This window comes from Lithobates pipiens, unplaced genomic scaffold, assembly GCF_037356315.1.
Source record: "Lithobates pipiens isolate NorthernLeopardFrog02 unplaced genomic scaffold, aLitPip1_a1.2 Scaffold_25, whole genome shotgun sequence".
NCBI classification, from domain to species: Eukaryota; Metazoa; Chordata; class Amphibia; order Anura; family Ranidae; genus Lithobates; species Lithobates pipiens.
In genome coordinates, this window is record NW_027507787.1 from 176,086,483 (window position 1) to 176,111,359 (window position 24,877).

Below are 24,877 nucleotides of genomic sequence, written 5' to 3' on the forward strand. Positions count from 1 at the left end.
CAGCGGCACTAGCTGGACTATTGCTAAAGCAGTCCTAGGAGCAGGAGAAGATGAATTCCCTCAGGGTACCGTGGTGAGGCTAATGACTCCTCTTCTGAGGTGTCAAATGCGGGAAAATCAGCTGTTAAGAGCTGGTGGTGCAAATTCTTGCTGCATGATCGCTCCTCATTTATGTACCCTTAACTGAGTGTTTGGGTTCACTAAAGCCTCCTCAAGCTGTGCATGCTTTTTCCTGTCCATTCATTGCTGGAAAAGCTTTTTTGTATCTGAAAGGATCACACAGATGAGCATTTTTTCCCTCCTAAAAAGTTTTCACACTTTATCCTATGGTGGAAGAAATTCATTAAGTAGGGTATACCAGCAATTAACGCTGCTATATCCTGTGTGAATAACTTTGACTTGTCCAGCAGACAATGCTCAAATGCTTAGGGATCTAGGGATTTTTTTCTCTGGCAGATTGAGTGTCTCAGCCTGCGCTGACAGCAATTGCTTAATCATTGAGAGACCAGCTTAAACATATGTTCAAGGTTATCCTGCTCAGCAGACCTAGGAGGCAGGATAGTCTTCCTTTTTGTGGTGAAACGGCTATTTGGGATGTTTTGGATAATACATCCAAAGAAATTCTAGTGAAAAGCACCCTTTTGCTATTTAAAAAAAGGGAGTAATGTATTTTCTTTTTAAAGCTCCTTCTCCTGTGCCAGAGCCATCTGCCTCCAGGCAGTCCCCGCAGCTTCCACCGTCGGGTTCAATCGAATGGGGGGGGTTCTAATGCAGTTCTCAAGGATCTGGCAGGAAGAGTGTCGAGGTGAATGGGGGACTTCCTCAATAGCTCCAGGGTACAAACTTGAGTCCCAAGAGTTCCCGTCTCCTCGTTTTCTCAGATCAAACGTTTGTAAGGATGCAGAGAAAAATGATCATGGGGTCCCCATGTAAGAACAGAAGTTGGGGTTTGATTCAAACTTCTTTTTTTCACGGTGGCAAATCCGAATGGAGATTCTGTATCTCAAACATCTAAATTCAATTCCTGTATATAACCTCTCTTATTTTAATATGGAGTCAATCCAAATCGGTTATCACCATCCTACAAGGAGTAGAACTTCTAGCGTCAATCGACATCAGAGATGCATAACTCCCATATGCCTATTTTCTCCCTCACTAGTAATATCTACTTTTCAAGGTGGAAAATCTTAATTTTTAGTGTGTAGCTCTGCTTTCTGCTTCAGCACCTTGAGTGTTTACAAAGGTCTGGCCCCTCTTCTAGCCAGATTAAAGGCCCAAGGTATAACGATTATGGTTCTTAATAGCCCAGTCGGTAGCCCCCTTAGACCAAAGTATGGTCACCACATTCAACTACCTGGAATATCTAGGTCGGAGTCTCAACCTAGAAGAAATTTTCTTTAAAACCATGAAAATACTTGGGTTCGATCATAGTTTAAACCCAGAAAAGGGTATTCTTACCCCAGGCAAAGATGAGAGTCCTAAAGGAACTGATTTAGGTGGTCGAAGCAAGATGAATTTCTTCTATTCAACTTTGCATGATGTTGTTGGGAAAGATAGTGGCTTCATTCGAGGCCATTCCTTATGCTCAATTTCATTCGAGACTGCTGCAAAACAGTATTCAGGCAGAGCTCTTGGTCCCGAGGGCCTGAATGTTCAGTTCACGGTAATGTCCTGCCAGGATTCAATCCGACAATGCCACAGCAATGGCCTATATTAATCACCAAGGGGGCACAAGAAGCTGTGCAGCCCAGAGAAAGGTGAATCCTACCCTATCTTGGGCAGAAAACAATGTACGTTGCCTAACGTCAGTCTTCATTCTAGGAATAGAAAATTGGCAGGCGGACTACTTGAGTTGGCAGCAGTTTTTCCCGGAAAAATGGTTCCTTCTCCCCGATATCTTCCTGTCAATATGTCAAAGGTGCGATCCCAAAATCCCAGACATCTGTTTGCATCCAGGTTCAACAAAGAAATCGTCAACTTTGTGTCAAGATCAAAGAATACACTAACGTGCAGAACAAATGCCTTGCTGCTCCTGTGGAATCGGTTCTCACTAATTTATGCATTCTTTCCTATTCTGCCTGCGTCCACAACTTCTTTGCAGGATGAAGCAGGAAGGGAAGTCGTTGATTCTTGTGGCCCCCAGCGGAGCCCAGGAAATCTTGGTATGCGGAGATCGTAAAGATGGCAGTAGGGGACCCATGGACCCTACCATCACGGCCCGACCTTCTCTCACAAGGTCCGGTGTTCTATCCTACTTTACAAACGCTAAATTTAACGGTCTGGTTATTGAGACCCACAATCTGAAGAAGCGTGGTTGTCCGGCTCAGTAGTTTCTACCTTGGTTAATGCAAGGACGCTGGCCTCCAGGATTATATATTATGGAGTCTGGGAAACGTATGTCTCCTGGTGTGAAACCAGTAGTTGCACCCCAGGAAATAGGTCAAAGATAGAATCCTTGACTTTATGCAGATGAGGTGAGAAATAAGGCTGGCCTTGAGTGCTTTCTAAGGCAGGTCTCGGCCTTATTGGTATTCCAACTACCACTTGCTGCGCATTCTTTGGTCTGTAACTTTATTTAGGGGTTAACACAACTTAATCTCAGGTTAGGTAACCCCTGGACCCTTGAGACTTGAATTTAGTTTTGTCATAATTATAAAACAGCTTTTTTTTTTTTTTTTTTTTTTTTTGGGCAGATACGACTTCTTCCCTTGGTCTTTTTTTGACAAGGAAACAATTTTTTTTCTGGTATCCATATCTGCTGCAAGAAGGGTATCAGAATTAGCTGCTCTTTCCTGGAAAGAGACATATTTTTATTGTTCACAAAGATGAGGTATTATTGCGTCCTCATCCTAACTTTTTACCAAAGGTAATATCAGGTTTTTGTCTAAACCCAGAATATTGTTATAACTTAATTTTTCCAGAACCCTGTTCTATGGAAGAAAAATCACTACATTCTCTTGATGTGGTGAGAGCAGTCAGTCTACTTAACTACTTCCCACCTGGCCAATGTACATATATACGGCCGGGTGGGAGCTCTCTACTTCTGAGTGGACGTTCCTGAACGTCCATCAGAAGTAGGGGGGTCGCCCACGCAGCGGTGCGATCCCGATGCGCCTGTGTCACCCGGACATGGCGCATCTCAGATCGGCAGGAGGGCTCTGTGATTGGCCCTCCTGATCACTTGATGGCCGTGTCCAATCACAACAAACAGCTGGTTGCTAGTGAATCGGCTCCTCCTCTCCTAACACGGAAGTCATCGCTGAGGAGAGCAGATCGCTGCAGCCGGCTGATGATCAGCACGTATGAGCTGTTTTTTACAGCTTTTTACTCACTGATCACCAGTCTAGTGTAAAACACACAACACACCACACAGTATAAACCCAATGTCCCCACACATGTCCCCAAATAATAAAAACATGTCCCCCACATATGTCCCACTAAAATTACATGTCCCAATGATTATCTGTACACATATGTCCGTGATCACCTGCACACATGTACATGATCATTTGCGTACATATGTCCGTGATCACACAAACCAGTTATTATACACTTAACCAAATTTTTTTTACCAAAGACATGTAGCAGAATACAAATTTAATACATTTATGACAACATTCGTTTTTATTGGATTTCTTTTAAAATAGAAAGAAGAAAATATTGTGTTTTTTCCAAATTTCTGCTCTTTTTTCGCTTGTATCACAAAAAATAAAAAACTGAGTCGTTAATAAATAACACCAAAATAAAGCTCTATTTGTGCAAACAAAATGATAACAATTTAATCTGGGTACAGCGTAGCATGACCTCTCAATTGTCATTGAAATTTCAAGAACGCTGAAATCTGAAAATTGGGCTGGGAAGGAAGGAGGCGAAAGTGCCCTGTGTTGTAGTGGTTAAGGAGACTGCTCAGATTCGGAAAACGGATGTTTTGTTTGTGTTGCCAGAAGGTCCTAAAAGAGGACAGGCAGCATCGAAATCTACTATTTCTAAATGGATTTAAGAAGTAATCATTCAAGCTTATGGTTTAAAGAGGTAGTTCTACCCTCTCAAATCAAAGCGCATTCCTCTAGGGCTGTTAGTGCTTCGTTGGTAGTGCATCACCAAGCCTCCATGGCTTAGTTCTACAAGGCCGCAACTTCGTTTTCAATCCATACATTTACCAGATTCTATCTGGTGGATGTAAAAAGACATGAGGATGTTGCCTTTGGGGGTAGTGTATTGCAGGCAGCAGTATAAATTCTCTGATCTCATAGTGCCCTACTTTGGTTTTCTCCCTCCCCTCAGTTGGCATTGCTCTGGGACATCCCACATAGTAATTACTATGGCTCTGTGTCCCGTGATGTACAATTAAAGAAATTAGGATTTTTATAACAGCTTACCTGTAAAATCCTTTTCTTTTGAAGTACATTATCAGACAGAGGTCCCGCCCCTCTTTCTAGTATACACGTGTATTGCTTTGCTACAAAATACTCCCGGTATTGGGATGGGTTATATAGGGAGGCAACTTCCTATTTAGGGTGTGTCAGTGTCCAGCACCTGAAGGTGGGCTATAACCCACATAGTAATTACTATGTCACGGTGTCCCGTGATGTACTTCAGAAGAAAAGGATTTTACAGGTAAGCTGTTATAAAAATGATATGTGCCCCATAAAAACAATTATATAGTGAGTGATTTTAGAAATTCCTCATTTTAAAAGTCTACTTTTTGCTTTAATACTTGAATTGTTACCGGGATGGGTGGTTTGGCAGTAATTAGAAGCACAAAGTCAACTATATCCACCAACATGCAAATTGACACTTTTCTTTGGACTCACAAGGGAAATATCTATAAAACAGCATTTGTGGTTGAGGGTCATTAACCACAGTTGACTGCTGCAATGTTTTGTGCTGCACAAAACTCTAGGATTATGTATGGTTTTCTCTGTTAAATTCTTGCCAATTCTTGTTCAACCACAAGGCCTTTAGCAGTTTCCTTAGATGTGTTTTCTATGATTTTTATTTTTCATTAACAGCGGTTGCCATGTGTCATAGGAAAGCTATATTCAGTATAAACTTTAACGTGTGTAACTCTTGGAAAAATAAAAATTTCTGCAGACAACAACAAAATTGCCTACGTTTTTATCCATTTTAGCTGCGCTAAATTTTTTTGTCCATGTGCCCTTTAGACAGTAGAGCTATAAACTGCAGTATAAATCATTCAGAGACTTAATCCCCTTCTCTGCTCTATTAAAACAAAAACAATGTCTGTTGAGTTCCACAAATAATAAACTGTTGGTGAAAGGTAAGGGCCGGTGGGTAGGTACATGAAAAACCATACCAATGAATTGTAGGTCCCTGGTGGAGGTCCTGACCCATTATTATACATGATTTATATAGTGCCAACGGTTTTGTGCAGCGCTTTACAATATTAAGGGTGGAAGGGACAGTACAATTACAATATTGTGTGTGTGTGTGTGTGTGTATATATGTATATATGTATATATGTATATATGTATATATATATATATATATATATATATATATATATATATATATATATATATATATATATATATATATATATATATATATATATAGGTGAGGTGGTAGATAAGGTAATAGCTGCAGAGGATGGTCTGAGGGAGATGATTTGAGTAGAGTTTTTAGGTGGTGGAGGGGTAGGCTTCTCTGAGTAAATGAGTTCTCAAGTATTGCCTAAAAGCCAGACTGGGTAGGAGCTGACAGGATATGTTTTGTTGGGGAGTTCTGGAGGATGGGAGATCTTCTGGAGAAGTCCTGAAGGCGAGCATGGGAGAAGGTGCCAATTTTGTCTTTCTCTCAAGTTGAGGTTGGTGATATATCTGAGGATATTGTACCTGGCAGATACCTGTGGAAGTGGAGAATCGCTAATTGGCCGCTGCTAGTACATTGATACTCCCTGTCTTCATGATCCTTTGCTGAGTGGCTGCCATGCTGCATGATGATTGCAGGGGGTTTCTTGCTTGGAGCGATTGCCATTCAGAGGACATCTTGCTCTTGTTCTCACTGCCCCACCTTTTCCATTAAGAAAACACCTTGTATTCACTGAGAAAAATGTAAGTTCTCTAAATGGCACTCAAGCTGGTTACTATGCAGGCATGGGATCCTGCAGTTAGAGAGGATCATTGTATTAGTAGTAGTAGTGACTAATGCAATGATTTCCAGTTTCAACAGTGATCTGCCAGGTATGGAATGTGCATACTTACTTTGGCCCAATTGGACCAAGGTAACTATGCTAAAAAATATATATCTGTATTTCCGCTTTAAAGAGGGCGTTATCTTATCTGTAGCATATGTGCAGTGTTTTATGTATGCTGATTTTGTTTTAAAGCATTTCCCTTTTTTTTTTTTTTTTTTTTCTACAGCTCGAATGGGGTTAAATTTCCATCATCCAGCAACTGATAACATAATGGCACTCAATAGTAAGTATTCATCTTGGCTTACTCTACTATTCTAGTATGGTTTGTCTGATAACATTGGTGTGTGTGTGTATCTTTGCTTTTTCCAAGGTGTGCTGCTAAATTTTTACAGTGTGACATAAAAAGGAGGTTTTATAGGCTTTTTTAGGTTTTTTTAGTTGTTTGGTGTCCGTTACCTATTTGTAATATGTATGTGTCTTTTGAAAACTATTCCTTTTCGTTTTTGGATAGAGTGGGGAAGGGTTAGTACCCCAATAAGGAGTTGACTGCTTTTAGGGTTTCTATTACAGAGATTTCCCCTCACTTGCTGTTCCGGTGCCAACAGTTGAGTGAGACAGGAAGTGACGGCAGCCCAAAAACAATAATACAGATAGAGAAAAAAATAATATTCCACAAATAAAAGCAAAACTTTTACTAAAATGAAACAGGAAGGGTTTTGCTTATGGCAGTTTGTTTTTGAAGTCTGTATGTTGCAGATTTTCTTTCCTTTGCTGTCTGGTAAAATAATTGTCACAAGGCCAGTAAGTGAGGGGCTCTAACAGCGCCCTGGATAGCCGTAAAAACCTTATGGTTTCAGAAGCCTAGTACACATGATCACAAGATCAGATGAAAAGTACAGCTTTCAAATCTATAGTACGATGGTACACAGCATTCAAAAGCTGACAGTTTGGTATGAAAAGGGGGGGGAGATGAATTCTGACTGCCAGGGTGAGAAAAAGGGTCAGTTTTGGTTAACCTGGAGTTTTCATAGTTCATTATGCTTGTGAACAATAAAGATAAAGTCCACACACTCAAAAAGTGAATTGAATAAAAATAAGAGTCCGACTGCACAAATGTAATCCTCAGAGTCTTCTGCACAAAAACACACAACACACCACCAGTGCATAAACATTGAAAATACAAGTGCTCTCCTCCACCTCAATATCCTAGCCGCTCACGTCACGTTCTGACCCCTGTTTAACCAGAAAGTCAGAAAAAGTAGGTTCCCTCTCTGGGATACAAACGGATAAGCTGGTCATGGAACTCCTATTCCTTCTGTGCTGCCTCCGGCTGATTAGATGGATACCAGCCAGTAGAAATTCCCTCAATGGGGTCCGGTGCACATGGGAATAAAAAAGGCAAAATCTAGTGCTCTCTGTATATCAAAACGGTTTATTTCCTCATTAAAATGTTAAAAATGCAGCACTTAAGCAGTGCGGGTTCAGGATGCATAGAAACGACAATATGCTCACAATTTGATGCTGCCACTGCGACTCCTTCCCCTATACGCTTTACGTCGAATGGGCTGCTACACCACCGTGACTTCTTCAGTAAGGGCTGGAGACTTGAACGTCTCACCGCTGTTTGAAAAGTCCCGCTTTTTCTGACCTTCTGGTGAAACGGGGGTCAGAGCGTGAGGGGAGCGGTTAGGATATTGAGGTGGAGGAGAGCACTTGCATTTTCAACTTTTTATGCACTGGTGGTGTGTGGTTTTTGTGCAGAAGACTCTGAGGATCACATTTGTGCATTCGGACTCTTATTTTTATTCAATTAATTTTTTGAGTGTGTGGACTTTTATCTCTTTATTGTTTTTTGTTCACTGTTCCCACTTAGGGAACACGTATATTTCATTATTGTGTATTTTTCACTATTCCCAGTCAGGGAACAAGAATATTTGATTGTGCACTCAGTATTTTGCTATATTGCATTTTAGGATTTATTGGTAGTTATTTAGGAAGCACAACACTGTTTTGTTATATGTATATTACATTTTATTAAATTACATGTTATATGTATATTAAATGTATATTTTATATGTCAAGTGAACGCATTTTCTGTGTGTGCAGCAGCCAGGTGCCCCCCACATTTCACTTTTTTTTTTTTGATGGAATTATTATTTTTATATCACCTACTACACATCACCATTTAGTGATTAAGGTTATTATTATTTCCACTGATAGAAATGTATTTTATAGAAAGAGTTTACTGACCCTTTATAACTTATTGAGCAAATTACTTCCTGTGATGTAGGCTACATGGCCACATGTAGTGACCATTGATCACATGCCATTGTGATATAATGTGATCCTGTGCATTTAATTGCTGCATCAGGCTACTGTGTAGCTTAGAGCATAGAGAGCCATTAGTTCCATTAATTTTCTGTTTTTCTTTTATCATTCAGACACTGTGCGTAGCTCAACTAAGTTTCTCATTATCCCTACATGGTTTAGAGCTAAAGGCACCTTAACTGCATATGTGTTGCAGAAACATATGCTAAGGTCACAGAAATGCGCAAAATAATGCTCAAAGTCTTATTAATCTACTTTCATGTTTAAGTTCAAAAGTATGAATGGGACCTTTTTAATAGAGCCGTGAAGAAGCCCATTGTATTACTCCATATCCCTGTGTCATGAGTAGTTATAAGTGCTTCTATTCTGATAAAGCACACTGTGATTGATCATCACATCCCGAGTGGGCACTGTGCCAGATATTCAGGCAGCAATAGCAAGACTATGTTGAGATCACAGCAACAAACTGTGCAGGTAATCCTCTTACTGCACATGCCTATTACTATTAATATCAAATAAAGGATATTTCTACATTTGTTTTGATAGGTTAAGAAAATCCAGCTGGATTTTCTCATTTTTGATAATTTGACAATTCTCCAGTAGTAGAACGTTTTGTCCAGGCTCTTAGATTGGACTGACTGCTTTCTGATTTCCCTGCTTTATCCTCTTCCCAGCACAATTCCAATGCTTCTTTCAGTGATTGAACTGGTTGCATTGCTTGCAAATATAGAGTAGGTCGATATATTATACACACACACACACATTATTATTTTTATTTTTATTTTTTATTGTACTTAAAAAGTAGTTTCACTTTGGATGTAATTTCTAGTTTGTTAAACTACTTTTTTTTTATAGTGCAGCTATGTTCCACTTTAGGTTGTAAGACATGTTCTCTGGGTCTTTGAAGTGTTATCAGAATAATTCAGTGTTCTGCATTTCCAGTGTTTCTTATGTCATCTGCTTTATTCTGATAAGCCCTAGCTACAGATTTTTTTTTCTTTGGCAAGCCCATAGGACCGCTCCGTTTTTGTTCTTCATTTTATCTTTATGTAACATGCATTTCACAGGTCTGATGTTCATTAATATACTCTAAAGTCCTATCCATCCATTTTCTGGACTTGTCTTTATTTCTTTGTTCCATCATTAAAGAGGGATTCCACCAAAAAAATAAATATTAAAAGCCAGCAGCTATAAATTCTACAGCTGCTGACTTTTAATAAATGGACACTCACCTGTCCCGGGTTCCAGCGATGCCGATCGATCGCTCGGCTCTCGGCTGCTGTAGTCACCATTCTAGGTGAGGGAATCAGGAAGTGAAGCGTATCGGCTTCACTTCCCGGTTCCCTACTGCGCATGCGCGAGCCGCGCAATAGGAAATCTCCGCGCTGTCACTGGGACCCGTGTGTGTCCCAGCAGACAGCGTGGCAGGGCAGGAAATGGCGTAGACTCCCATGGGAGTCTATGCCCGGAAGTGGGTGAAAATACCTGTCTTTGACAGGTATCTCCAACCCCCTCCCCCCTGAAAGGTGTCAATTGTGGCACCGGAGGGGGAGAGGGATTCGATCAGCGGAGGTTCCACTTTAGGGTGGAATCCCGCTTTAAGTTGTATGTTTTGCTTCTACATTTAGTATCTTGTAGGATGTGTTTACAGTCTTTCCGTGCAACAAAATGGTTCTGTATTCCCATTTTTAGAAACCCTGTAAACACGGAGATGGATTAATGCGAGCGCTGAAAATAGAGTTAAAATGTTGACACACATTACCATTAAACTGATTTACTGCGCCAATTAATTTTTACTTAAAGCAGACCTTGCATCTAAAATGTAAGGTCTGCTTTAGAAGTTCCTCCCTCCCCTTTATGAAATGCAGAATAACCATTAAAAAAACCTGCAGAGGGAAGGAGGTAGATGGCGTGCTTCTGATAGTGGCATCTAGACATGGTGACAAAATCCTCCTGGTGAAATGTAGAGACTATATAGTACTCCAAATTCTCTGAGGAGACTTTTCCAGCGCTTTGTTACATCTTTGGAAATTTTGAAGTACTTGCCTTTCACCGGGATCACATCACCTGCTGCACCATGGAAGTCAAAGTAAAGGTGAGGGTGTGTTTTTTTTTTTTTTTTTTTTTTTTTTTTGTAATTTATTTTATTTAAGAGGAGGGCTGGGCATTTTAAAATACAAATGGTTAAACATCCTTTTACCTCTTTTGTATTGCTGAATGCATGTAAAATCACTGGTGATCCTGCCAGTCTCCCAGCTTTCCTATTTCAAACTGACCACACTAGGTATGGAAGCACATCTATCTCAGGTCTGTTTTCGGGCTGTGCTGGGGCAACAGTCTGCTTGTCCTCCAAAGATCAGATTGTGCCCCCCCCCCCCTCCCCGTACAACCACTTGGAAGATTAGTGTGCTGCTACCCCCCCCCCCCCCCCCCCACACTTATATAAAAAAAAAATTATATGGTTAAACATACATACTTTTATATTATTGTTACAATAAGCAGGTTACAAACATGACAGATATATAATTTTTTATTTTTATTTTTGCGGTTGTAAACCAGAGCTGGTTTAAAAAAAAGCCTGTAAGATAATGGTCTAATGTGCTAGTATGCATCCCATACTGGTAAAATATAAAATACTTGCCTTCAAATGAAGCCCTCCAGCGCCGTGCTGTCACTGCTGAGAGAGCCAACATCTTTCCCTTGTCTGTCTTCTGGGTTCCAGCGCTCTGGCTGTGTGTTTGGCTGATGACCATCACTCCCAAGCCCTCAGTTCCAGCACGAAGCTCTGAAGTTCCAGCAAGTTATGCCGGACATTCAGAGCGCATGTATTGGTGATGTCACTGGCTGCATTCAGGGTGAATATCTCCTAAACTGTGCTTGTTTAGGAGAGATTCATTTTACCTACAGTTAAAGTGGTTGTAAACCCTTACAAACCACTTTGACCTACAGGTAAGCCTAGATTAAGGCTTACCTGTAGGTCCAAGCAATATCTCCTAAACCTATATGGTTTAGGAGATATTTGCCCATAAACGGGCACCGATGTCTACGGCGCATGCGCCGTAGACAGCGGCGCGCAGGCGCACTGAGCGTGGCATTTCCAAGAATGGAGCTGCCGCGCGTGTCGACTCCCGTGCGCATGCGCGGGAGTGACGTCATCGCGGCTTTGCCGAATGACAGCGGCGGAGCTGCGAGACTCCACCAGCAAGATGGATGCGGCGGACTACAGGGTTCAGCGGCGACTTTGCTGGCTCCTGTGTCAGGTAAGTGACACATTATGCTTTGCCTTTGCAGGGAATGAAAGAGGAAGTAAACCCATAAGGGTTTACTTCCTCTTTAAGTTGCCTTATAGGCTATAGGTAAAAATGACAATACAGAGCAGCTATTACGGAGGCCGGCAGGCTGTGCTTGTCATTTACACTTGGCTGGTGCACGTGGCAGGGTTGCCCTTTGTCCCCCCTGCTGTTTGCCCTGGCAATAGAACCACTGGCCATTAGGATCAGGGAGCACAGTGGCATCACAGGTTTCTGCTATGGGGACAGGCAGGAAAAGGTGATGCTCTATGCAGTTGATATGATGATTCTGCTGGGCGACACGGCACAGACTCTGAGCAACATGATGGATTCAGTGATTCGTTTGGGGGGGGGGGGGGGGGTGGGGGGGTCTCGGGTCTTAGGTCTTAGGATAAATTGGTCCAAATCAGCGCTTATGCCAATAGACAAACCACAAATACAGCAGGGGGGGGCAGGCGGGAGAGATCCCTATCGCCCTCTCCTTTAAATACCTAGGGATACAGGGGATCAGAGACTATAATGCTTTAAACATTGCCCCGCTGCTGACCAGGTTCCGCTCAAGGACAAAGACTTGAAATACCTTATGTATGTCGGCTGCGGGCAAGGTAAATCTTATTAAAATGATTCTTATGCCCCAACTGTTATACATGCTCCACAACTCCCCTGTAGTGATCCCATTAAAGACCTTCAGGATAGTAAACTCAATATTCCGAGAGCTAATATGGAAAGGCCGACCTCCTAGGATAAAATTAGAACATCTCCAACACCCAAAGGTGGAAGGTGGCCTTGCGTTGCCAAACCCCTGGCTGTAGTATTTGGCTTTTCAGCTACAGCACTTGATAGGCACCATGGTCCCAGAAGGAGAGCACACTAACAGGAATCCCCAGCGCCTCCGAGAGCATTATGCTGCTTACAGTGGGTGGAAAATCTATTCCAACTCCCCTTGAGGCACTGGCCTTCGATAAACACCAAAAAAGCTTTCCCACGTATAATTTAATACAGAAAATATGGAACAAAACCCATATATCTGCAGGGGGCAACAGGAATTAGTGAGTACAGCCCTATATGGGCTAATGAGTCTTACCCCGAACTAGCAAAGCTACAGCATAAGGAGAGATGGCACAGGAGTGGCGTGCTCTACCTGACCCAAATAATCAGCAATGGTAAACTACTACCCTTTGATACACTGAGAGAAAGATATAAGTTGCCCAGCTTAAAATAGCGCAAAACTCCTAAAGGGTTCATCTCGCAGATCTACGCTACACTTCTAAGCAAGTTTCTGGCGAAACACCCCTTGACAGTCAAAAGAATATGGGAATTAGATGTAGGACCCCTTGAGGACGCACAGTGGGAAGAAGTACTACAGTCAATAGCCATATGTTCACTGAATGTGACGCAAAGACTTACACAACTGTACACACTACTGAGAGTTTACTATACACCCCACAGGTTGCACTCTATGGGACTGCATGTATATTGGAGAGGGGTGACTGGCACCCTGAGAACAGTATTCCGGGTGTCAGTCCCCTGGGACCCCAGGTGCTGCATTTTGGATTTGCTGGACGAACTGGAGTGGGAACCCCATACCAGAGAGGCCTTGTCTAGGGCGCTCTTCATGGCCCACAAATTGATGCTGCACTGGAAATCTGATTTGCCTCCGACAGTCAAGGAATGGACCACTACACTAGGCAATACACTGAGAATGGAAAAAATCCTATATCAGCATAGAGGTTGTTCACATAAATTTGAAAAACTGTGGGGGCCATTGCTGGGCACCCCAGGTCTTGCCCCGGATGACCTGGTCATGGACTGCTCGGCCCTAGGGTGGGCTGAATGCAATACTAAACCCAGATTTCCACTTGTACGGATAAGATATAGCTCATTGTTTGGTATACAGGTTGAATATGGATACAAGGTTGTGGACATTGTGGGGCGGGGGCAATCTAAATGCACAAAAGAAAGCTATGTCTTTGAGTCACTTGGTACTGTATTTCACGGTTTTGTTTTCTGAATATGGATAACTGCACTGTATGCATGTATTACCAAATAAAGTTCTTTTTCTGGATAAAAATATTACAATTGGACTTTTTATGGTAACAAGGAGCCTAACATAGGCTGGCTAATTCTAATCAGGGTTCGAAAGAATGCAAACATGTACTGAAAACATTAGTGCTGCGTGTAAAGTGAGTGCAGTGTGCAAATTTCCTTTACAGTATACTGTGTGAATAACAAAACGTAACCAACATGGTGGAGTTGTCTCAAATTTGACTGCAAAAGTGGAAATACACTCCAGGCATTTCACTATCTATTGATTAGATTGGGGTGATTAATTGGTACATAAGGAAAGAAAAGGTTTGGAGGACCCTGCCCACAAGAGCTCCTAACCCAGAGGAAATCGGGGTGTGAGGCAAGCCAAGTGTAATAAAATGTAATTGCCTTATGGAAATGCTGTGTTATCCAGTCACTAGGTTAGACTTTAAGACAAAAAAAGCAGATGGGAAAGATGGAAAAGAGGATAGTGCTAACGGGAAGAGAGGCGACTTGGATAAGAAAATAGAATAAATATTCTGATGTTGTGAAGTAATCTATTTTAATATACTTTGGAAAAACCTGGTAGGTAGGTCATTTTGCTTTTGCTTGTGTTTTAATTATGCCTGAACTGTGAAAAAAATAAAATAAAGCGCAAGCAGATGGTAAGACTAGTCATCTGTGTTGCCTTTACACTCTTGCTGCTGATCCTTTCCACATTAATGACTTACAATGCCTTGTTATGCCCTGTGTCTGTGTGGGGTGTGGCATTCTTGGTAGAGGAATAGGACTTCCCCATGCTAGAGCTGTCAACTGATGTCCAGTGATCTGATTACTTGCAAGGGAATATTCAGCAGGAGAGCTTCTCTTCACACAGATCCCCAGCATTGCAGATTCTTCTCCAGTAAACAGCACAGTTATGACATCACCAAATTGCTCACAAAGTCTTAGGAGACTTAACTGGCAGCATTGTCTCTCATTTGCGATCTGCAGCTATGAGTCTGCTGGCACAAAAGTGCCTAGGCACACTGGCATACCAGTGTAGTAATGGTGATTTACTGCAGATTCCACTGTGAACAGCTGGGGATAGAACATGGACTAGCGTATTTCTGCAATTTCACTTTAGGGGGCACCTGTACACAATGAAAGTATGATTATTCCTATTATCCCTGACAAATCTGGACTTCACTTCCTGCTCTGGCTGCTCAAACCTGACAAATTGCACATGCTGAGGAGATTCCAGGCAAAGCAATGTGTTTGCTTTAATCTCCTGTATACCCTCAACACAGGGCTTTTCTTTGCTCCCACTAGCTAAATGGAGAAGGAGGAAATAAGTATGTGCTGCATATTCATTCAAGGGACAGACCATTAACGACAAGGAAGTTAATAATCAGGATTACGGCACATCTACAGTGCCTTGCGAAAGTATTCGGCCCCCTTGAACTTTTCAACCTTTTGCCACATTTCAGGCTTCAAACATAAAGATATAACATTTTTATTTTTTGTGAAGAATCACCAACAAGTGGGACACAATTGTGAAGTGGAACGAAATCTATTGGATTTTTGAAACTTTTTTAACTAATAAAAAAATGAAAAGTGGGGCGTGCTAAATTATTCGGCCCCCTTGCCTTAATACTTTGTAGAGCCACCTTTTTGCTGTGATTACAGCTGCAAGTCGCTTGGGGTATGTCTCTATCAGTTTTGCACATCGAGAGACTGAAATTCTTGCCCATTCTTCCTTGCAAAACAGCTCGAGCTCAGTGAGGTTGGATGGAGAGCGTTTGTGAACAGCAGTTTTCAGCTCTTTACACAGATTCTCGATTGGATTCAGGTCTGGACTTTGACTTGGCCATTCTAACACGTGGATACGTTTATTTGTGAACCATTCCTTTGTAGATTTTGCTGTATGTTTGGGATCATTGTCTTGTTGGAAGATAAATCTCCGTCCCAGTTTCAGGTCTTTTGCAGACTCCAACAGGTTTTCATCCAGAATGGTCCTCTATTTGGCTGCATCCATCTTCCCCTCAATTTTAACCATCTTCCCTGTCCCTGCTGAAGAAAAGCAGGCCCAAACCATGATGCTGCCACCACCATGTTTGACAGTGGGGATGGTGTGTTGAGGGTGATGAGCTGTGTTGCTTTTACGCCAAACATATCGTTTTGCATTGTGGGCAAAAAGTTCGATTTTGGTTTCACCTGACCAGAGCACCTTCTTCCACATGTTTGTGTCTCCCAGGTGGCTTGTGGCAAACTTTAGACAAGACTTTTTATGGATATCTTTGAGAAATGGCTTTCTTCTTGCCACTCTTCCATAAAAGGCCAGATTTGTGCAGTGTACGACTGATTGTTGTCCTATGGACAGACTCTCCCACCTCAGCTGATCATGGGCCTCTTGGCTGCATCTCTGATCAGTCTTCTCCTTGTCTGAGCTGAAAGTTTAGAGGGACGGCCAGGTCTTGGTAGATTTGCAGTGGTCTGATACTCCTTCCATTTCAAAATGATCGCTTGCACAGTGCTCCTTGGGATGTTTAAAGCTTGGGACATCTTTTTGTATCCAAATCCGGCTTTAAACTTCTCCACAACAGTATTACGGACCTGCCTGGTGTGTTCCTTGGTCTTCATGATGCTCTCTGCGCTTTACACAGAACCCTGAGACTATCACAGAGCAGGTGCATTTATACAGAGACTTGATTACACACAGGTGGATTCTATTTATCACCATCAGTCATTTAAGACAACATTGGTTCATTCAGAGATCCTCGCTGAACTTCTGGAGTGAGTTTGCTGCACTGAAAGTAAAGGGGCTGAATAATTTTGCACGCACCACTTTTCAGTTTTTTATTTGCTAAAAAGTTTAAAATATCCAATGGATTTCGTTCCACTTCACAATTGTGTCCCACTTGTTGGTGATTCTTCACAAAAAATTAAAATTTTATATCTCTATGTTTGAAGCCTGAAATTTGGCAAAAGTTTGAAAAGTTCAAGGGGGCCCGAATACTTTCGCAAGGCACTGTAATTACTTGTACAATTCAGATATAGCCATTATAATTTGTGTATAATTAGATTTATAGAACCCCTCGACCCTTCACAGTCATTACAGGTTTTTAAATAATATTTAAAAGGGAAGTAAACCCTTCCAAACAACTTGGACCTATAGGTAAGCCTAGATTAAGGCTTACCTGTAGGTCCAAGCAATATCTCCTAAACCTATATGGTTTAGGAGATATTTGCCCGAAAATGGGCACCGCTGTCTACGGCGCATGCGCCGTAGACAGCGGCGCGCAGGCGCACTAAATGCGGCAAATCCAAGAATGGATTTGCCAAATTTGTCGACTCCCGTGCGCATGCGCGGGAGTGACGTCATCGCGGCTTCACCGTATGACAGCAACGGAGCTGCAAGGCGCGACTCCCGTGCGCATGCGCGGGAGTGACGTCATCGCGGTTGCGCCGCTGTCATTGGTCGGAGCTGCGAGACGCCACCAGCAAGATGGACGCGGCGGACTACAGGGATCAGCGGCGACTTCGCTGGCTCCTGTGTCAGGTAAGTGACACATAATGAGCTACTATGCGATGCATAGTAGTCCATTATGCTTTACCTTTGCAGGGAAAAAAAGAGGAAGTAAACCCATTAGGGTTTACTTCCTCTTTAACTATACGATTATCATAGGATTTTTCAAGAACCTTAACTTTTTCTTGTGTTCTGAAAAGCCCTTAGAGGTGTTATAATTAAATTTGCCTGTAAAAACTAGCTCCGAATGGGGGCATTAAAGCGGAAATATACTGCACAGAGCAAAAAATTCTATCTAATAAATTTTTAATATTCAAAGCTGGTAACTGGAGAAATTTCAATTTCTTTAAATTAATAAAGAAATTGCAATAAAAAAAAAAAAAAAATTTGAGAAATGTGTAAAAAACAAAAAAAACAAAAAACAAAGTTTAAAACCAGTTAATGAGACATTGCTATCTATTTACTAATGCTAGCAGCATAAGGATTGAAGCTCATCAATGTTTGAGGGAGTGAAGTTCCACTTTAAGTGACCTTGGTTTTGTCCTCTCTGAACATGTTGGTGGTATTCAACCCAAAAATATAAATTAAACGTATATTGCAACCTAACCATTTTTGAATGTGGTGGCTGCTTTAGTTTCCTTTTTTTTTTTTTTTTTTTGGCCTGGTAATACTTGTCAGTAAGGGGGTTATTTATGAAAAGCAAATAAACTTTGCACTGCATCTAAGGGGTCCATCTAAAATGTGGGGAAGCTCTGCTGATTTTATCATCCAATCATATGCTGTTTTTTATTTTCCATACATGTATCCCTCGGATCTACAGCGACTGCACTTCCAAGTGCACTTGCAGTGCAAAGTGGAATTTCCTTTAGTAAATAACCCCCTATGTCTGTTAATAATTTTTTTTTCTTTTAACAGACCAAATTATCCGGAAAAATTGTTGGAGAATTTTGACAAGCCATTTAATACTAACAGGGGTGCTTGCAATGGTCAGCTTGTATTCATTTATGTAAAATCTTTATGTAAATCTTTACCCCAAAAAGGAAAAAATAAATGTTGCTGTAAGGCTGCTTTCACACTGGGGCGGTATTCAGGCATTACAGCGCTAAAAATAGCGCCTGTGTAACGCCTGAAAAAAACCGGCCCCTTTAACTCCAGTGTGAAAGCCGGAGGGCTTTCACACTGGAGCGATGCGCTGGCAGGACGGTGAAAAAAGTCCTGCTAGCCGCATCTTTGCAGCGGTGAAGGAGCGGTGTATTCACCGCTCCTATACCGCTACTACCCATTGAAATCAATGGGACACCGCGGCAATACCGCCGGCAAAGCGCCGCTGCAGCGGCGCTTTGCGGGCGGGTTTAACCCCTTTTCGGCCGCTAGCGGGGGTTAAAACCACCCCGCTAGCGCCAGCACACCGCCGCTAAAACGACGGTAAAGCGACGCTAAAAATAGCGGCACTTTACCGCCGACGCCGCTCCCGCTGCAGTGTGAAAGCAGCCTAACTGCTTAAAAAATGTCGAAGAGTTGTTCCATTGCTTCTCCATAGAGTGGAGCCACCCCAAAGCAGGAAAATTATTATTGGCTGGATCACCAGGTGAAAATTTAAAAGAAAAAAATAAATGAACACAAATGCAGCCACCATATTAATGTAATGGTAAGCTGTAATATATTAGACATTTGTTTTGGGGATTAATATCACTTTAAGAGTTTCTTTATCGGTTAGAAAAAAGTTAATGTCTTATTTTTTCCCCGTATGTATTTTCTAATTACCAATTTGCTTGCTCATCTTAGAAACCAAGCTGTGTTTATTGCATACAGCTCACTTGTTGCTTTATGGTGGATGTAGCTATAGTGTACGAATGAGTCATTTGTGAATCACAGAAGCATAGCTGCAATCTGTGTCAAATGTATTTTTACCAGACCCAATTCTGAGATTTCCAATTGAATGTTAATGGCATATACCAAGGTCTGCTATCTCTGAAAGGGAACAAAATGTGTGCTTGAGTTGGTTAGTATATTACCCGGAGAAGGTGTAAGGTGGACTACTAATATATTTATTAGAATCTAAACTCAATAAAATTAATATTGGCATATTCTATCTTTGCTGTGATCTTCACCCCCACTTCTTTCAAATATTCGTAGTTAGCATAGAGTTTTTAGGGGCATTCTGTCATTTCTTGGGGTCCACCACCTAACTCGCACATGGGTTTTGCAGGACATAAAATAGCCTGGAGGGTGTATTGATTTTAGTTCTAAGATACAGCAGGCTGGTTTTGAAGTGCAGGCCAGCAGGAACAACCATAATATTGAAATCAAACCAAGAAAACCCATGCATATAAAGGGGATAACCCCTTTCCAGGAAGCTCCATCCTCGTTACCTGCGTACTGCAACTGTATCCCCCTTACACCAGGCCGTGTGAAAGTTACACCCTACCAAACATATGGTTATGAAGTGGTGTTCGGGTCAGTGCAGAGGAAAACCCCCCCCCCCCCCCCCCCATATGGTATCTCACAAAAGTGAGTACACCCCTCACATTTTTGTAAATTATATCTTTTCATGTGACAACACTGAATAAATGACACTTTGCTACAATGTAAAGTAGTGAGTGTACAGCTTGTATAACAGTGTAAATTTGCTGTCCCCTCAAAATAACTCAACACACAGCCGTGTCCAAACCGCTATCAACAAAAGTGAGTACACCCCTAAGTGAAAATGTCCAAATTGGGCCCAATTAACCATTTTCCCTCCTTGGTGTCATGTTACTTGTTTGTGTTACAATGTCTCAGGTGTGAACTTGGAGCAGCTGTGTTAAATTTGGTGTTATTGCTCTCACTCTTTCATACTGGTCACTGGAAGTTAAACATGGCACCTCATGGCAAAGAACTGAGGATCTGAAAAAAAATTGTTGCTAATTGTCGGCTATAAGAAGGTTGCCAAGACCCTGAAACTGAGCTGTGGCCAGTACCATACAGTGGTTTAATAGGACCGGTTCCACTCAGAACAGGCCTTGCCATGGTCAACCATAGAAGTTGTGTGCATGTGCTCTGTGTCATATGTCTTTAGGAAATGGTGTATGAGTGCTGCCAGCATTGCTGCAGAGGTTGAAGGAGTGGGGGGGACAGCCTGTCAGTGCTCAGACCATATGCCGCATGCTGCATCAAATTCGTATGCATGGCTGTCATCCCTGAAGGAAGCCTCTTCTAAAGATGATGCACAAAGCCCGCAAACAGTTTACTGAAGGCAAGCAGACTAAGGACCTAGATTACTGGAACCATGTCCTATGGTCTGATGAGACAAAGATAAACTTATTTGGGTCAGATGGTGTCAAGCATGTGTGGCGGCAACCAGGTGAGGAGTACAAAGACAAGTGTGTCTTGCCTACAGTCATGCATGGTGGTGGGAGTGTTATGGTCTGGGGTTGCACGATTGCTGCCAGCACTGGGGAGCTACAGTTCCTTGAAGGAACCATGAATGCCAACATGTACTCTGACATACTGAAGCAGAGCATGATCCTCTCCCTTCAGAGACTGGGCTGCAGTCAGTTTTCCAACATAACAACCCCAACACACCTCCAAGATGACCACTGCCTTGCTAAAGGTGATGGACTGGGCAAGCATGTCTCCAGACCTAAACCCTATTGAGCACCTGTGGGGCATCCTCAAATGGAAGGTGGAGGAGTGCAAGGTTTCTATCATCCACCAGCTCCATGATTTTGTCATGAAAGAGTGTAAGAGGACTCCAGTGGCAACCTGTGAAGTTTTGGTGAACTCCATGCCCAAGAGGGTTAAGGCAGTGCTGAAAAAATAATGGTGGCTAACAAAATATTGACACCGCCCAATTTGCACATTTTCACTTAGGGGTGTACTCACTTTTGCCACCAGTGGTTTAGACATTAATGGCTGTGTTGAGTTATTTTGAGGGGACAGCAAATTTACACTGTTATACAAGCTGTACACTCCTTTATATTGTAGCAAAGTGTCATATCTTCAATGTTGTCACATGAAAAGGTATGATAAAATATTTACAAAAATGTGAGGGGTGTACTCACTTTTTTGAGATACTGCATGGGAGCAAACATTCCCGTGCAAAGTCTGCTTTAAAATATAATATTGCATTTATTTATCTACATGATGTAGCCAATTCACTTTTTTTTTTGTATTTAATTCACACTTTAATGTGCTTATGTAGTTTGTGTATTGTGATAAGTAGACTATGAAAGGTAGCCCATTTTGTCATTCTACACCCCCATGCAAATTAAGCTAAAATAATAAAATGCACCTATTTTTCATATGACAGTTGTAAGGAAATTTAGTTTGTAGAGAGAGTTGGTGTCACAATGATGTTCAGGGCTAGACACAATGAGCGGAAAGCGGATGAACCGCAGTCGAGGGTTGAAGCACTCTAAAGACGCTTTTTGTGTTTCACGCAACATGCACTCACAACTGGTGTGCACTGGATTCATTGGCACCATTTCATTCACACTGATCTCACCTGGAACTGTGTTGCCTGCTTGTATCTTGTTCATTTGGATACTCTGGGGTAGTTGAAGAGTTGAGTTTGTCACACCAGCACTTTCACAGGCTAAATTCCTAGGATTGCTATGGTATTGGGTGTACAATAAGTCACACAGGACTAGTTGGTCTTAAAAATTACACTTTTAAACCATCAGCCAAGGATCCAGGTATAATGTCAATCTCCTCTTGTTTACAGCTTTTTGGTTTATTACTAAAATACACACTGTTACTAATGATCTTTTGCATATTCATCATCATTACATACTAAAATGTAGAGTTCACCTCTACCAGCACCCTCTATATGCTCTCCCAATGCAAATACTTGCACATTTGAAGAGATATTGTAAGTCCTCAATGAGCGTCACTTCTTTAACCCATTGTAAAATTGTCCAATTTTTTCTTTTTCAAGCTTAGGTGAAAAAGGAAAAATGTGTTTTTATAATAGTTTTTTTTTATATTTTATTCCTTTTTTTGAGTGTATCATTACATAAAATATAGCTTCATGCTCAGGCCAAGGCTAGAAAGTCTAAGATTCTGTAGAATGCTTAATGAGAGCGGAAACTCTACAGTCTCCTTACATCTAATACTTCCCACTGACTTCCTCTTTCATCTTGTGCAGAGAATGGTTTACTCATACAGGATTTGGTAGAGATGGTGCCATGGGCACTGTCCAGCCTAACTATTCAGTAGTGCTTTGAAGCTATAACATAAGTGTTCTGCAATCTTTTTGGCTCTAATGCAAGCATAAAACTATTTTGGAAATATGTTCTACAGTGCAAATTTACTTGAAATGGAACTAAACTGTATCTGAGCACCACAAACTAAAAACACTATTTAATTTATTTTTAATATTCACAGCAAACTCACCCATCCATCCATGTCTCCATGCTTTATTTTATTTAAAAAAAATTGTTTATCTGAGAGAGCCCCTGCTCCAGATAAAAATGTCTATTTCAAGGATATGACGACATTTGACCTAGGAAGCAACTGACGAAATGGGGGGAAAAAAAAGTTAAAACGCTATTTACTAATGCTGGCAGCATAAGGATTTAAAATGGTTAAAGGATAAACCCAGAATTTCATATTCCTGATATGTACCTGCCATATCATGTACTTGTATGAAAATATATCCTGTTCTTTGTATTACTTCCTTTGTGTGCAACACTCTGCTTTCCTACTAAAAAGCTAGCACACTAGGCATGAGAGCACCCCATGGTCAGTTTCCTGTGTTGAGAACTCTGCTCTTCAATGATCAGACTGGTACGGACACCCCTCTTGCACAGCCATTCTCTGGAAAGAATAGTGTTCTGCTGTTTCTAAGGCCCTTTCCACACAGGGCGGGCTTGAACTTGTCCACTCTGCCTATGCACAGCGGACACAGATATAGCCTGCTCTCTATTTACACCTGACTTCCATCCAATCTGCTAGACGGAAGGGGAAAGGGGCCCATATCTGTTTGTTTATAGCTGATAAGATTGGATGTCCATTTACACCTGCCACTCCAGAGAGGAGAATGAAGGCTCTGATCCGGTCTGCCTGAAAAATTGACGGGTCGACTCAAACTGTCCGCTTGTGTGTAAGGGGCCTAAGATCCCTATGCAGCTGAGAACAAGGGGGTATGTGATAATTTATATATAAAAAAAAAAAAAAGGGGTGGAGGAGGTTTTTATAATGTTTTTATTCTGTATACACAAATGTGCCTTTCGTTTCCATTTTAAACTGAATGGGTTGTTTTACAATGTGAGGGTTTACATATATTTTATTGTTCGAGTGACTACACTTTTAAGAGTACTTGTTTGGAGCATATTAAGTTTTGCCTTGAGAAACGATTCGTAGCCTTTAACCTTAAAGCGGTGTTCTGCTTAAAATTTTTAATCAGACACTTTCCTTTCCCAGGGTCCAGTGATGCGGGGGATTGAAGCCCCGCTCGTCTCCACCGGCCTTCTAACTGTGGGCGTCCGGCTGTGGCTTCGCAGCGGGGCAACCACTGCGCGAGCGGCACCGCGCAATCATCTGGGACCTTAGACATGTCCCAGATTGACAAGGAGGGGGCAGAGCTAATCTCCCTTCCTGCACCGAGGGAAGTGACGTCAAGAGCCCAGGCGCTGAAGGAGGCAGACTACGAGGGATCCCCTAGCACAGGGGTGCTCAACCTGTGGCTCTCCAGCTGTTGCGGAACTACAAGTCCCATGAGGCATTGCAAGACTCCGACAGCCACAAGCATGACACCCAGAGGCAGAGGCATGATGGGACTTGTAGTTTTGCAACAGCTGGAGAGCCACAGGTTGAGCACCCCTGCTAGCAACAGGCACTTTTTTTTTTTTTTTTTTTTTTAAATGCACGTAAGTGAATTTTTTTTGGAACTCCACTTTAACATTAATTTGGTCAAAGCAAAGTTTTGTCAATTAAAATTGTAAATTGCATTGAAGTATAATGTGCTTTTTCTTTTATACTTCATTTTATTGTAATTAGTTGTTGGTCTGGTTAAAATGGGTTACAGCACAATATCCATTCAAAACACTGCTTCAAAATCTGATAGGTGAATAATAAAGCAGGTACAGGAATATACAGAGCAAACAATAGACCATTACCCAATAATGTAGAACTACGTACAGGTTATTACAATAGGTAAAACAGAATAAGAATGGCAAACCAAGGAGCAATATAAAGACTGTACATCACATGTTGTACAAAAAATGTCAAAAGGATTGCACGTCGTGTGCTTTTATGATTCTGACAAGTTTAAAAAGCAGATTAAGGGCATTTTCAAACAATTGCTGAAAAAAAAAGTAGCCAAAAGTATCCTGTTTAGCCACTCACTGCAAATCTTGATAAATTTGTATGAACAGCCCCTGACTTCATGTCAGTTTATAAAGTGCTAAAGATGGATTGATTAGGTTTTTCCAGAAATGAATACGAATAGGGTCAGTATGTGTCCATTGGAGTAGTGCTGTTTTCCTAGCATTATGCAGTAGAGTTCTTTAAAAAAAGTGTGGCACTTATAGCTAGATTTTCAAAAATCCCCAATATGCACCACTTAAGGTTACAAATATTGGG

At 41.6% G+C, this 24,877-nt stretch overlaps 1 protein-coding gene across 4 annotated transcripts in view; it reads left to right on the top strand.

The window, feature by feature from the left end:
• CPEB3 (cytoplasmic polyadenylation element binding protein 3) overlaps positions 1-24,877 on the top strand; it is a 208,854-nt gene that overhangs the window by 128,206 nt on the left and 55,771 nt on the right. For all 4 annotated transcript variants that reach the window (XM_077455226.1, XM_077455224.1, XM_077455225.1 and 1 more), the window contains one exon: positions 6,384-6,440. In XM_077455226.1, the coding sequence (XP_077311352.1) occupies positions 6,384-6,440 (57 nt within the window). The remainder of the gene's footprint in view (positions 1-6,383; positions 6,441-24,877) is intronic.